This window comes from Natator depressus, chromosome 2 (genome assembly GCF_965152275.1).
Source record: "Natator depressus isolate rNatDep1 chromosome 2, rNatDep2.hap1, whole genome shotgun sequence".
NCBI classification, from domain to species: domain Eukaryota; kingdom Metazoa; phylum Chordata; order Testudines; family Cheloniidae; genus Natator; species Natator depressus.
In genome coordinates this window covers 10,511,735-10,526,622 of record NC_134235.1, presented here as the reverse complement: position 1 = coordinate 10,526,622, position 14,888 = coordinate 10,511,735, and the positions used below count along the sequence as shown (strand labels likewise).

The following is a 14,888-nucleotide window of genomic DNA, read 5'->3' as shown; positions in this document are numbered from 1 at the left end:
CACAAGCCACCAGTGACAAACAATAACTTTCAATGTATATATTAGAGCCAGAAGAAACTCAGCTATTAAAGTTTGATGAGCTGAAAAATATATTTTGTGTTCTTTTGCAGCACTTGAGAGTATCTTTCCAATGAATCCAAAACATTATCAACTGAAATTGTAAGCCAAGACACACTCCTCTCCCAAGGATCCCACTACTTTCATCCACTGGATGGTTTGGTGGCCAGCAATCCTGGCCCCTCCCCTCCAACTAATATTTTATAAAGGGGTCAGAGAGCACCGAACTCTCCAGTAAAACAGTATATTCCAAGTGTACCTGGCCTCCAAATGAAGAAAGTGGCCATCATAATAGCAGGATCCATAGGAACATTTTGAATCCCACAGCTATTGAAAAGGGAAGTATGAAGTGCACTCCCAAGAAGATATCTTGGGGATTTGGGCAAAGGATAAAAAGCATATCCCTGCCAGCTCCACAGCCACAAAGATGAACAATAAGAACATAAGAATGGCCACAGTGGATCAGACCAACGGACTACCTAGCCCAGAGTCCTGTCTTTTGAGAATGGCCAGTGCCAGAAGCTTCAGATGAACAGGGTGGTTTATCGAGTGACCCACCCTGTCATCCAATCCAAGCTTCGAGTAGTCAGAGGTTTAGGGAAACCCAGATCATGGAGTTGTGCCCCTGACCATCTTGGCTACTAGCCACTGATGGACCTATCCTCCATAAACTTATCTAATTCTTTTTTGAACCCAGTTACACTTTTGGCCTTCACAACATCCCCTGGCAACAAGTTCCACAGGATCACCGTGTATTTTGTGAAGAAGTACTTCCTAATGTTTGTTTTAAACCTGCTGCCTGTTAATTTCATTGCTTGAACCCTGGTTCATGTGTTATGTAAAGGGGTAAACAACACTTCCTTCACACCGTTCATGATTTTATAAACTTCTATCGTATCCCCCTTATTATCACTTTTCCAAGATGAATAGTCCCTGTCTTTTTAATCTCTCCTCACAGGGAAGCTTTCCATACCCCTAATCACTTTTGTTGCTCTTCTCTGTACCTCTTCCAATTTTTTTTAATACATACACACACACATACACCCCTACCATTTTTTGAGATGAGGCGACCAAAACTGTATGCAGTATACAAAGTGTGGGCATGCCATGGATTTATAAACTGGCATTATGATATTTTCTGTTTTATCGATCCCTTTCCTAATGTTTCCTAACACTGTTAGCTTTTTTAACTGCTGCTGCACACTGAGCTTATGTTTCCAGAGAACTATCCACGATGACACCAAGATCTCTTTCTTGAACAGTAACAGCTAATTTAGATCGCATTATTTTGTATGTATAGCTGGAATTATGTTTTCCAATGTGCAATACTTTGCACTTAACATTGAATTTAATCTGCCATTCTCTTGCTCAGTCACAAAGTATTGTGAGATCCCCTTGGTAACTCTTCGCACTCTGCTTTGGACTTAACTAGCTTTAGCAATTTTGCATGGTCTGCAAACTTTGACACCTCACTGTTTACCCCCCTTTCCAGATCATTTATGAATATGTTGAAGAGCACTGGTCCCAGTACCGATCCTTAGGGGACCCTGACATTTACTTCTCTCCACTGTGAAAACTGACCATTTATTCCAACCCCGTTTCCTATTTTTTAACCAGTTTTAACTGATCCATGGGAGGACCTTTCCTCTTATCCCATAACTGCTTACTTTGCTTACGAGCCTTTGCTGCAGGACCTTGTCAAAGGCTTTCTGAAAGTTCAAGTACATTATATCCACTAGATCACCCTTGTCCACATGATTGTTGTCACTGTCAAAGAATTCTAATAGATTTTTAAGGTATAATTTCCCTTTATAAAAGCTCTGTTGGCTCTTCCCCAACATATTTCATTCATCTATGAGACTGATAATTGTGTTCTTTGGTATAGTTTCAACCAATTTGCCTAGTAATTAAGTTAGGCTTACTGGCCTATAATTGCCAGGATCGCCTCTGGAACCTCTTTTAAAAATCGGTGTTACATTATCTACCAACCAGTCATGTAGTACAGATGCTGATTTAAGTGTTATATACCATAGTTAGTAGTTCTGCAATTTCATATTTGAGTTCCTTCAGAACTCTTTGGTGAATACCATCTGGTCCTGATGACTTATTACTGTTTAATTTATCACTTTGTTCCAAAACCTCCTCTAGTGAGACCTCAATCTGGGACCATTCCTCAGATTTTATCATCTAAAAAGAAGGGCTCAGGTGTGGGAATCTCTCTCAAATCCCCTGCAACGAAGACCAATGGAAAGAATTCATTTAGATTTTCTGCAATGGCCTCATCTCCTTTGAGTGCTCCTTTAGCATCTTGATCATCCAGTGGCTGCACTGTTGTTTGGCAGGTTTTCTGCTTCTCATGTACTTACACAAAAATGAACAGCAATTATTTTTTCTTTTACTAGTTGCTCTTCTAATTCTTTCTGGTCTACCTAATTCACTCCTGGAGGAATTCTGTGCCACTGTGCGTGCAGAATTTCCTTTCCCTCACAGAAATGGGCTGCAGTGCTGCTAGCAGCCATTAAGGACCATTGGACCCGGCACAGCCCAACTTCCACATAGAAGACACTGCTTGGGGGAGGGGGAGGAAGATAGAGGGTTCCTGACAGCTGCAGTTTCTCAGCATGCCCTGAAGGAAGGAGAGGGTGATGCACAGGAAACACTGTGCTAGTCTGGGACCAAGCATCAGGCTGTTTCTCCCTCTGGATCCCTGGGCTCTGCGGGAGGAGTGGGCGGGTGCCTGGGCAAGAAGGGCCCCATGATTGGGGTCTCGGGGGGAGGGGTTGTGGGTGTCTGGCCCTCCAGCTGGGCTCGGGGGGTGGGAGCAGGGAAGGGGGCAGAGAAACAGGAACTGGGTTGTCATAGGGGTTTCTTTAACTCTACTCCCGGAGGAATTTTTGTTTGTGTTTCTGTATAGTTACAGACATATTTGCTGACAGGTATTTTGAAATAAATTATCAAAATAATTGAAACTGGCGTGATTATGTAGTGTTATTGTGACAAATAAATTCTGCACACAATATTTTAAAATTCTGCAAATTTTAATTTTTTGGCGCAGAATACTCCCAGGAGTACGAATTATACTTTTACACTTGATTTGCCAGAATTTATGTTTCTTTCTGTGTTCCTCAGATAGAAGAAGCATGCTAACTGGTCACCCCTGAACTGCTGGTCATTTCTCCAAGACAAAGGGGATAAGGAATAGAAATTGATAAGACAAGTATATTCCTCATATTTCCTTATTCTACATATAAGAAAAAAGGAACATGCTCTCACAGATGCTATTGTTATGTAACTCTTAAATATTTATTTAATGGTAACCACTGAACATTCCATATACAAATATATGTTTTTTCAAACTACAATAGCTGTCCTGGAACCTTCATTAGTTACTCAGAGAATGATTAGCCACAGTAGAGTAGTACTGTAGCATTAAGGAGCCCCCAGGGTTGCATTATTTTGCAGAATAAGACAATTGTTGCAGTCAGTGTTTTAATTTATTACAGCGGTGGCTGGGAAGGGAGAGAACTGCACACTTTTCTTAAAACACCGGATAAATAAAGCTTTGCTATGTTGAGTGGAATGATACAGGAGTGCTTATGCTTTCCACAGCCTATTTCAAGCAGTAGTAGTGCATTGTAACATGGCCAGTTAGCGTGGCAGGCTAGTACAATGTAGATTTATACCCTGGCTGGCCAAGCAATAAGTCTCTATGTAGACAAGCCCTGAAGGAGGGGCTGGAGAGTGAGGGGAATGCATAGGGATAAAACAGAAGAGAAATGAGGGAAATATTAATGATGGGTGACAAAGGAAATAATGGAGATACTGGGGATGGAGAAAGAACAAGGAATTAAAAATTGACTGGAGGTGAATATGTCAAACACCTAATCAGATATTAATAAAGGGTAGTCCATAAGACAGAAAAAAAGGGACAAGTGAGAATCCAGTGTCAAGGCTCTGTTGGGAAGCCCAGTGCACCCTGTCCCTGGACAGCCAAGAAGATTGAAAAAGGCTAATTTCTGCATTTTTCATACTGTCCTCTGGGTAGTAAAATCAGTCTTCTCACTGAAGCGGTTTGGTAATCTTCTCAGGGCCTTCTTAAACGCAACTTAAGTTTGCCTATATGTTCAATTATACTATCTATAGAACTATGGAAACAAAGTAGGAGCTATGCAGTAATGCTTACAATTAAAAGTACTTATCCTGTGAAACAGAAGATGAATTAATACAAAATACACATAGTAATGTGCAATTTATAACCCAGATTACAACATTCAAATAAAAAGAAAAGGAGTACTTGTGGCACCTTAGAGACTAACCAATTTATTTGAGCATAAGCTTTGTAGCTCACGAAAGCTTATGCTCAAATAAATTGGTTAGTATCTAAGGTGCCACAAGTCCTCCTTTTCTTTTTGCGAATATAGACTAACACGGCTGCTACTCTGAAACATTCAAATATTTTATGATGGGACTAAAAATCACATTATTGTGATAGGAGCATATAATATTAAAATTTAAACATGGAACAAGCTGTGAAGTTTTTCCTTGATAAATGACCCTACTGGAGGAGTAAAGTACTTGGAAATGTTCTCATCTGTTATGACATTGGCATTTCAGACTATTTAAATTAAAGTTATTAAACTTAAATAAACAAATAAAAGGAGCCACTTATTCAAATTTATCAACCCAATAAAGGGTCATTGTGCTGTAGACCTATTTTTAAAAGGTGTTTATAGTATTATAGTTTATAGTATTCACAGTCAAGGAGGAAGGGCATACCAAGGGTGGGGGGGGGGCCACAAGGATCAGTTCTGGGTCCAGTTCTCTTCAATATCTTCGTCAATGATTTAGATAATAGCATAGAGCATACACTTGTAAAGTTTGTGGACAATACCAAGTTGGCAGAGGTTGCAAGTGCTTTGGAGGGTATAATTAAAATTAAAAATGATCTGGACCATTCAGAAATGGTCTGAAGTAAATAGGGTGAAATTCAATAAGGACAAATGCAAAGTACTCCACTTAGGAAGGAACAATCAGTTGCACATATACAAAATGGGAAATGACTGCCTAAGAAGGAGTACTGCGGAAAGGGATCTGGAGGTCATAGTGGATCACAAGCCAAATAGGAGTCAACAAAGTAACACTGTTGCAACAAAAAAAACAAAAAAGGGGGGGGGGGGCAGGGGAGAGGAAGACATCATTTTGGGATGTATTAGCAGGAGTGTTGTAAGCAAGACATGAGAAGTAATTCTTCCACTCTACTCCATGCTGATTAGACCTCAGCTGGAGTACTGTGACCAGTTCTGGGCACCATATTTCAGGAAAGATGTGGACAAATTGGCAAAAGTACAGAGAAGAGCAACAAAAAGGAGTAAAGGTCTAGAAAACATGACCTATCAGGGAAAATTGAAAAAATTGAGTTTGTTTAGTCTGGAGAAGAGAAGACAGAGGGGCCGCGATAACAGTTTTCAAGTACGTAACAGATTGTTAGAAGGAGGAGGGGGAAAAATGTAGTTCTTAACCTCTGAGGACAGGACAAGAAGCAATGAGCTTAAATTGCAGCAAGGGTGGTTTAGGAAAAAGTCCTTAACTGTCAGGGTGGTTAAGCACTGGAATAAATTGCCTAGGGAGGTTGTGGAATCTCCATCTCTGGAGATTTCTAAGAACAGGTTAGACAAACACTTGTCAGGGATGGTCTGGATAATACTTAGTCCTGCCATGAGTGCAGGGGATTGGACTAGATGACCTCTCAAAGTTCCTTCCAGTTCTATGATTCTATTACTACAATTTATTATTTTATGCCACCCAAATCTGTGCTGGCTCTTCACAAAAGACGTAGAAAGATTTAGTCCTTACTCCAAAGAGCTTACAGGATTTTTTAAAATACGACTGAGGTTCAGAAACAATATGGAAGGGATGTGAAAACGAAGGACAAGGGACACAGCAGCACAATCACACATTTACTATGGTTAGGCATGGCATATCTTGGTGATTGTTCAAGTTTTTTCTTTTTATCTTTTTAATTAAACATAAGGAAGACAAGACTGCATATTATTGTCTTATTTAACGCAGGGATCATGGAAGAGGTGAATTCTATAACGAACAAATGGCAAAAGTGCAGCTTCAATTTAAGACAATGGATTTCCTGAATGCTGTGGCTCTGGAGTCACTCAGGCTGACAACACCCAATAATTTCAACACTGACATAAGAAGATGAATCTTCATATTCAGTTCAGGATTTTGTGGCCAACATGAGGGTTACAGGGCTGTCCCAGGTAGCTGCAGATTCAGCTTTGGATCTAGTGTTTGCATTAGAATTAGAGGGCTGGATAATGTACTCCTCTCATGGAAAATCATAGGCTCCAATAGTTTGAAAATGTATTACTATTCTCCTAGAGGAGTGAGGAACTTATTCTGATGATCTGCCACTATCAATGGTATTGGAGTGTTTCCCCTTTGATAGTTTCATCCTCACAAGTAATCTTGGTTTAAAAATGTTTTGTGAGGTGCAGGACAGCCAAAGAGCTAATGGCAGAAATCCTGGGCCAAAGAGGACTTATGGGGACAAACGTTTCCTAAGGTCTTGAGGTACAGTTGTGTGAGAGGCATCTGCAACCTCTTGAGAACCACCACCATTCCATATGGTAGAGAAACTGTTTAATGAAATTTGCCTTCTCACAGGGGCTGATTTTGACTACCCCTCACTGAGAGCAAGTTTCTGGTTATTTTGCAGAGAAAATTACTTGGATTAAGACTAAGTTGCCCACATCAATGACAGTAAAACAGGATATTGAGAAGTTGAACGCCAAAAGTTATCTGGGTTTAGAACTGTGGTGTTCACTGAGGTTCTGGATGTGATCAGAAAATTCTATTCCACACCCTGTTTGGACATTAGGTCTTCTTGGCTGATGAAAGCTTAAAGGGAAGTACTGGGTCCTTTGGAGGCAGACTGTCAATCCCACCTTTAAGTAGGGCAGAATACTGAGAGCTCTTAAGGAAGGAAGTGCATATCTTAACTTAAAAAAAAATCACTTGATGTTGACACTTGTCAGTTATCAACCTGATTCTCATCTTCAATTTTTGTTTCAGAGTATGGAGAAGATGGTGAAGAACCACCTTTCAGAAAGAGCCAGATTCCGCTACCATCAACCGAGGAAACCTTTTTCTGCCTAAATTCCCGAAATACTCAGTGTAGACTGTGACAGGGTCAGGCCAGATGGCTACAGGAGAGTAACAGAAGGCAGATATATTAGCCCCAGATTAAGTAGGTCCCTTTTTCCTGGGTAAGGTAACAGGGAAGATTCCAGAACAATCAGGAACTTTCTAGAAACAATTAAGGCAGACAGGCTGATTAGAACACCTGCAGCCAATCAAGAAGCTGCCAGAATCAATTAAGACAGGCAGGCTAATCAGGGCACCTGGGTTTTAAAAGGAGCTCACTTCAGTTTGTGGTGTGTGTACGAGGAGCTGGGAGCAAAAAGCTGAGAGTGAGAAGGCATACTACTGGAAGACTGAGAAGTACAAGCATTACCAGACATAAGGAGGGAGGTCCTGTGGTGAGAATAAAGAAGGTGTTGGGAGGAGGCCATGGGAAAGCAGCCCAGGGAGTTGTAGCTGTCACGCAGCTGTTACAGGAGCCACTGTAGACAGCTGCAATCCACAGGGCCCTGGGCTGGAACCCGGAGTAGAGGGCGGGCCCGGGTTCCCCCCATCCTTCACCCCCCCCAACTCCCTACTTGATACCGGAGGAGTTGACCTGGACGGTTGGTTCCATCAGAGGAGAAGGTCTCCGGCCTGTTTCCCCAATCCACTAGGTGGATCAGCAGAGACTATGGGGATTGTTGTTCTTCCTTTTCCCCCATGCTGGACAGTGATGAGGCTAACTGAGTGAACAGCAAATTTGAGCCACGAAAATGGCCAAATGAGGGCTGCCAGGAACCTCTGAGGCGAGCAAAACTGCCAATAAGCGCAGGACCCACCAAGGCAGAGGAGGAACTTTGTCACAAGACTCATTCCTCCAACTCACACTGTCATAAATACAAAGGGAAGGGTAAACCCCTTTAAAATCCCTCCTGGCCAGAGGAAAAATCCTCTCACCTGTAAAGGGTTAAGAAGCTAAAGGTAACCTCGCTGGCACCTGACCAAAATGACCAATGAGGAGACAAGATACTTTCAAAAGCTGGGAGGAGGGAGAAAAACAAAGGGTCTGGGTCTGTCTGTCTGATGCTTTTGCCGGGAACAGAACAGAAATGGAGTCTTAGAACTTAGTAAGTAATCTAGCTAGGTATGTGTTATATTATGATTTCCTTAAATGGCTGAGAAAATAGCTGTGCTGAATAGAATGAATATTCCTGTCTGTGTGTCTTTTTTGTAACTTAAGGTTTTGCCTAGAGGGATTCTCTATGTTTTGAATCTAATTACCCTGTAAGGTATTCACCATCCTGATTTTACAGAGGTGATTCTTTTTTTTTTTACTTCTATTAAAAGTCTTCTTGTAAGGAAACTGAATGCTTTTTCATTGTTCTAAGATCGAAGGGTTTGGGTCTGTGGTCACCTATGCAAATTGGTGAGGATTTTTACCAAACCTTCCCCAGGAAGTGGGCTGCAAGGGTTGGGAGGATTTTGGGAGGAAAGACGTGTCCAAACTCCGTTTTTTCAGGAACCAGATAAAGTTTGGTGGTGGCAGTGGAAATCCAAGGGCAAAGGGTAAAATAATTTGTACCTTGGGGAAGTTTTATCCTAAGCTGGTAAAAGTAAGCTTAGGAGGTTTTCATGCAGGTCCCCACATCTGTACTCTAGAGTTCAGAGTGGGGAAGGAACCATGACACACACCAACTCACCTCTCTCCACAATCTGGGAGGAGGAAGGGGGGGAACAAATATGTAACTGATGGCTATTTTGGTAGAGGGACAGTTTGGAGGGCTGGATATTTTACTCAGAGAATATAATGTTTAGTTGTATGTGAGGCATAAACTTTTGAGGAAGCCTCTTGTTAATATTTCGGCATCACAACATTGATTTTCCCCAAATGATAAAATAAATTCACTTCTTATAAGCATCACAGAAGAAGTGAGGTCTTAGGAAGGATTTGATTAATAGGGTAATGGTCTCAACACCATTTATTAATTGTTTAGGACTGTGTCCATTATGTGCCATGCACTTTCCAGATTTTAAAGAAGGATGGTACCTGCCCTTAGGAACAAACAGTCTAACAACTGTTAAGTGGACAGGTTAGGAAAGCGGATGGGAATACTTCTAAGACCTCCTGCCTAGATAAGTGCCCAAAGAGATGAATGAAGGGAACAGACTGCAGAGCTACCCTACTGTAATTGCTCGTTTTCTTTTTCTCCGTTTCCATTTTCTTTTGTCCATTTCTCCTTTTCCCAGAATGGTTGTTATGGTAGAAGTAAACTGAATCAAGAAAGGTCTATTCTGTGCAAAGATTATATATCCGTGAATTCAATCTATTTCAATAAATAAAAACGGAGGTTTCAACATCAAAAAACGCTGTGTTTAAAGTGCATCAAGAGCCATTATATTATAAAAGTTTTAGGAAAACATAGCCAGTCAATCCAACAGTCCATGTCATTTGTACAATGCTGAACCCATTCTTTCGCTCCACAAGTAACAATCACCTTGTACTCTGCAATTAATTTTACTGGAAGAAAACTGCAGACAAAATAAATTACACCGAGAAATTCTTAGCACTCAAAGATGTATCTTCAGAGAAACAAAAATAGATTACAGTCTCTGAACTGTACAACGATCTTAAAAAAATGAATAGTTCACAAAAGTTGAGAAAATAAAGCTATAGCAGTATCTCTTTAATGCCAAAAGCACTTACCGTTGACATTCCCCCGCATGCAGAACTAGGTCTTCGTTGTTTTTAGCACTAACGGTCAGCTCATGTTCAGTTGAATTGAAGACATCAAGGAGTAGATGGCATTGTCGGGTGCTGTTTGGAAAGGAAAAATAAATTAATACTGTAGCTTTAGTAACACATAATGGAGTATTTGAATTACATATATTATTGAATCTTTAAAGTTATATTTACCCTCATCTATTCCAATTATAGTATCTTAATTTTTCCTCTAAAACTAACTATGATTAAACCTTGTTGAAATTTAAAAAGAGTATGCATAGTTGAACAAGAGCAGAATTTAACGATACTTATGATCTGCAAATGTCTGTCACCAATCTAGTGGAATCACTCCTAAATATCCTCAAAAGTACCAAGTACAATCCAGCACCACCTTTATTAGCAGACTGCCTCCATTAAACAATGGATTTTTTTGTCAATTCTTTGAATGCTCATTTAAGACAGTTTTAATACACACGAGTTTGTTGACAAAGTCCTTTTAAGACCCAAACTACTAAGATCAGTGCTGTTTCAGAGAAAATGAAGACAGACAGCAGAATCAGCTGGAAACAAGGAGGAAAGCCAACAGCATGTTATAAACCCACCCAATTTTCTACCAACCACTAGCACGCACTTCATGAACAACTGATTCAGAGACCAAACTGGGAACCGTTTATCTAGAACATCTTTTGCAGCATTGTTCATTATTGTAGGTTTACTAGAATTTTGTTCAGTTGAGTTTTTAGACGTCTTAAGAAATGGAGCTTCCAAATTTAACTTTTGATCTTCACTGAAAAATCAGTCCCTGCAGGCTGTAAACTATTTTTGTTGCTCTTCTCTCTGAACCCCCTCCAAATTGTCTCTGTGTCTAATAATTAGGGGTCCAGAAGTGCACTGTTTGTCGAAGCTTTAGTTATTTTTATTTTTAAATGAAGTATTTACATGAACATAATATGAATAATGTTCATAGTAGAAATATTAGGCTTCAATTTCAATCTGTAAATGAAAACCTCAACTGTTTGAGAAAGTAGAAGGGAAGTAATGAAAACACTAGGTCTACACTACAACCTTATATAGGTATAACTACATCGTTCAGGGGTGTAGAATGTCCACATCCCTGAGCGATGTAGTTATATCGACATAACCTCCAGTGTAGACAGCGCTATGTTGGCAGGAGAGCTTCTCCCGTCACCATAGCTACCACCTCTTGCAGAGGTAAATTAAACTACACTGACAGAAGCAGCTCTCCCCACGCTGGCATAGTGGTGTCTTCACTAAAGTGCTACAGTGGCTCTGGTGCAGCTTTTTAAATGTAGACCAGCCCTAAGATTCTTGTTATGTCTACTATGACTAATGAGAGAAAAAATTGCTATATAACTGTTCAGAACCCTAAGGACGGAGGGGAATGGATGGAGCTTTGACATTACCAAGGGTCAATCTAGACTGATGGACAGCTGTGGTTCCCTCAATTCCCCAACTTGGGGTGCCTTTTACACTGTTTCGCTGTGAGAGCAACCACTCCTGGTCTACTCTCACACAGCCTCCAGCATGTAAATCACTCCCAGCTATATTGTATGAGTGCTATAGCCAGCCACTCTTGAATTACACTGCACGGTAACATCAGCAAACTCCCAATCCCAGACATTCCCCCAGAAATGTGAGTCTTGTACTACCCAGAACCCTCCTGCACAATAAAGCTCATCATTTCATTTCATAAAGTCCACCATTTCATTAATGGAAAATGATATGCATAAATCTTGTTCTCCAAATGGAATTTCCCAAACACTTCAATCCAAACAAACTGGTTTAGATAAAACAACAAAACAAATTTATTAACTACAAAAAGATTTTAAATGACAACAAGTAATGAGACATAAGTCAGAATTGGTTACAAGGAAATAAAAGGTAAAACACAACTAACACCTCACTTAACAAGCTATGTAAATACAAAGCAAAAGGTCTCTCTCGCCGCATTTTCCAACAGTCTTACTACCTGAACCTCTTTCATTCAGGATCTCCCTCCCTTTCCCAGTCCAATGATGCTTCTTTGTTCTTCAGGGGTTGATGCTGCCATGGGTAGAGAGCAAGGGTGAGATGATTTGGGACATATGTCCTTTCCCCTTATAGCCCTTCCTCTTGTGCAAGAATCATCTCCAGCTGATGTTCAGGAGACAGAAAAACTGCATGGCCAGGACCATTAAGCTAATTCTTTGTCAAAATGTAGATCTTTCGCCCACACCCTTTCTACTGCAAAGAGTGGCCACTTAATCAGGTGATGGTGAATTTGATCTTGCTGACACCTGGCTGAGGCATTGGCTAGCCTTTCGTCTCTGCGGAACTTATCACTGCCCTCCAGAACATGTCCTGGTAATATCGTACAGTGGAATCTTATCTCTTTACATACAATGTTGCCACACATATTTTACCAGGACAACAATGATCAGCAAATCATGAGTTTTTAATTGATACTGTATATACTATACTTTATACAAAATTTAGCATAATCTCTTAAAAGGGGTGAACATAGGTGTACAGACTGTCACATGAGTCACTGGTGATTGAAGGGAGTGGCTAGTAAGTAAAATTGACTGTCACTGGTCCTTGAAAAGATAAGAGTGGGTGGAGTTCTGAATTGTGAAGTGGGACTGGGATTGGTTGATAGAAATTTCTGGAAGACGGGTGGGACATCTAACATGGTTCTATATAAAGAGGGCCCTACCAAATTCACGACCATGAAAAACGCATCACAGACCGTGAAATCTGGTCTTCCCCTGTGAAATCTGGTCTTGTGTGCTTTTACCCTATAGCATACAGATTTCATGGGGGAGACCAGCCTTTCTCAATTTGGGGGTCCTGACCCAAAAGGGAGTTGCAGGGGAGTCACAAAGTTATTTTAGGAGGGTCGCAGCATTGCTACCCTTACCATACCATGCCACCCTTACTTCTGCACTGCTGCCTTCAGATCTGGATGTCCAGAGAGTGGTGGCTGCTGATTGAGGGCCCTGCTCTGCAGGCAGCAGCACAGAAGTAAGGGTGGCAATACCATACCATGTCATCCTTACTTCTCCACTGCTGCTGGCAGCGGCTCTGCCTTCAGAGCTGGGCTCCTGGCCAGCCACCACTGCTCTCCAGCTGCCCAGCTCTCAAGGCAGCATCGCTGCCAGCAGCAGCGCAGAAGTAAGGGTGGCAGTACCACAACTCCTCCTACAATAACCTTGTGACCACTCCACAACTCCTTTTGGGGTCAGGATCTCTACAATTACAACACCGTGAAATTTCAGAATTAAATAGCTGAAATCATGAAATTTACTATTTTTAAAATCCTGTGACCATGAAATTGACCAAAATGCCCTGTGAATTTGGTAGGGCCCTATATATATATTGTCTATATATATATATTGTGGCACAGCTCCGACCTTGTCCCCCACTTCCAAGCAACTTATGCTAGCTTCAGAGGCTCATTGCAACCCTCCATGTAGCCCTTCTCTCTCTAGGGCCAGGGATACAGTCTACTGAGCCCTTTTCATCATAAGCCAGCAAGGGAGGTTGGGGAGAGAATTCCCACAGTCTCTGTTGCTCCTACGGCCTCATGCCAAAACAGTTTAGCCTCCTGTCCTGACAGGGGCATGTTTTCCCCTCCCTGGAGGTGTTTCTGTAGTGGTGAGTTGGGGGGAACCCGGGCCCGCCCTCTACTCTGGATTCCTGCCCAGGGACCCTAATGGTAGCAGCTGTTGGCAGCCAGAGTTGCTACATTTCCCTGGGCCACTTCCCCACAGCTCTCCTGCTTCTCCCTTATCTTAGGGCTCCCTTACCAATGATTTGAGGGTGTCTTCATTAACCAGTCCTTCAACCATACTTCCTCTCCTCTGGCTCCTCTCTGCCTGACTGGAGTGAGCCCTTTTATATTATCAGAGGGGCCTTAATTAGAGTCAGGTGGTCACATTAGCTTAATGGCCTCACCTGACTCTTTGCAGGTTAATTGGAGTCAGGTGTTCTCATTAGCCTGGAGCAGCCCCTGCTCTGGTCAGTCAGGGAACAGAAAACTGTTAATCCAGTGGCCAGTATATCTGCCTTCTGCTATTCTGCTGTACCCAACTGGCCTGGGTCTATCACAATATATATAACCAGTTAGCTCATCACATTTTTCAGTCTTCACAGTGTTGAATTCTCTAGGTGGTTATTTCTCATTCTAACTGTAGAAAATGTGAAAGCTGCTAATCAATTCCATTGTCCGTTTCAGTGGAAACCTAGTTTGAAATAATTAAAGAACTGGAGCCACTCAAGGACAAAATCAAAAATCACTCAACAACTACTGAACTTTTCCATTGTTTAGCCAAAAACACTGTAAAGAAGAGGCTGAAATGATGCTGATGGAAAATAAACATCAGTTTATTCCTTCTCTTTTATTTTTTAAAACTTATAATTCAGATTTTTCACCCCAAATCTTTATTTGCAAAGGAGGCTGTGTCACGGTTTGTTGCAGTGAAATATTGGGCAATTGTGTAAATACAATGGAGCACAAAACAATTAGAATTTTGAATTGTCACGTTTTACAAAGACCAGAAGTCCCATCCAGCAAACTTACTATTAATCAAGGTTGTTTAACATATTCAGATTGATTCAGCAACATTTTAATAGGATGCAAAAGTATAAATTCGGTAAAACTTTATAGTTAGCCAAGATAAGATACTACACAGTGGAAGGCCTGACTAGTTAGTAGACCGGAGTTTCAATTATTATCCCTTGATGTTTCACTTCCAGAATTGTAGACTTTTCATTTTGGACAGTACACCTATCTCCAGGCCACACTGCAAGAACAGCTGGATTGGCACTTTGTCCTAACCTTCCAAGCAGGGAACGAAAGGAGGGCACCAGCTGAGCAGTGGCCGCAAAAGGCTCCTTTTGGTAAGTATTAACCTTTTATGATTTTGTAAATTATACAACATAAAAGAGACTTTGGTTATCTATAAATTTA

The 14,888-nt window shown here is 41.2% G+C and overlaps 1 protein-coding gene across 4 annotated transcripts in view; it reads right to left on the bottom strand.

Moving 5' to 3' along the window:
- TRAPPC9 (trafficking protein particle complex subunit 9) overlaps positions 1-14,888 on the bottom strand; it is an 806,604-nt gene that overhangs the window by 471,088 nt on the left and 320,628 nt on the right. For all 4 annotated transcript variants that reach the window (XM_074943804.1, XM_074943805.1, XM_074943807.1 and 1 more), the window contains one exon: positions 9,899-10,009. In XM_074943804.1, the coding sequence (XP_074799905.1) occupies positions 9,899-10,009 (111 nt within the window). The remainder of the gene's footprint in view (positions 1-9,898; positions 10,010-14,888) is intronic.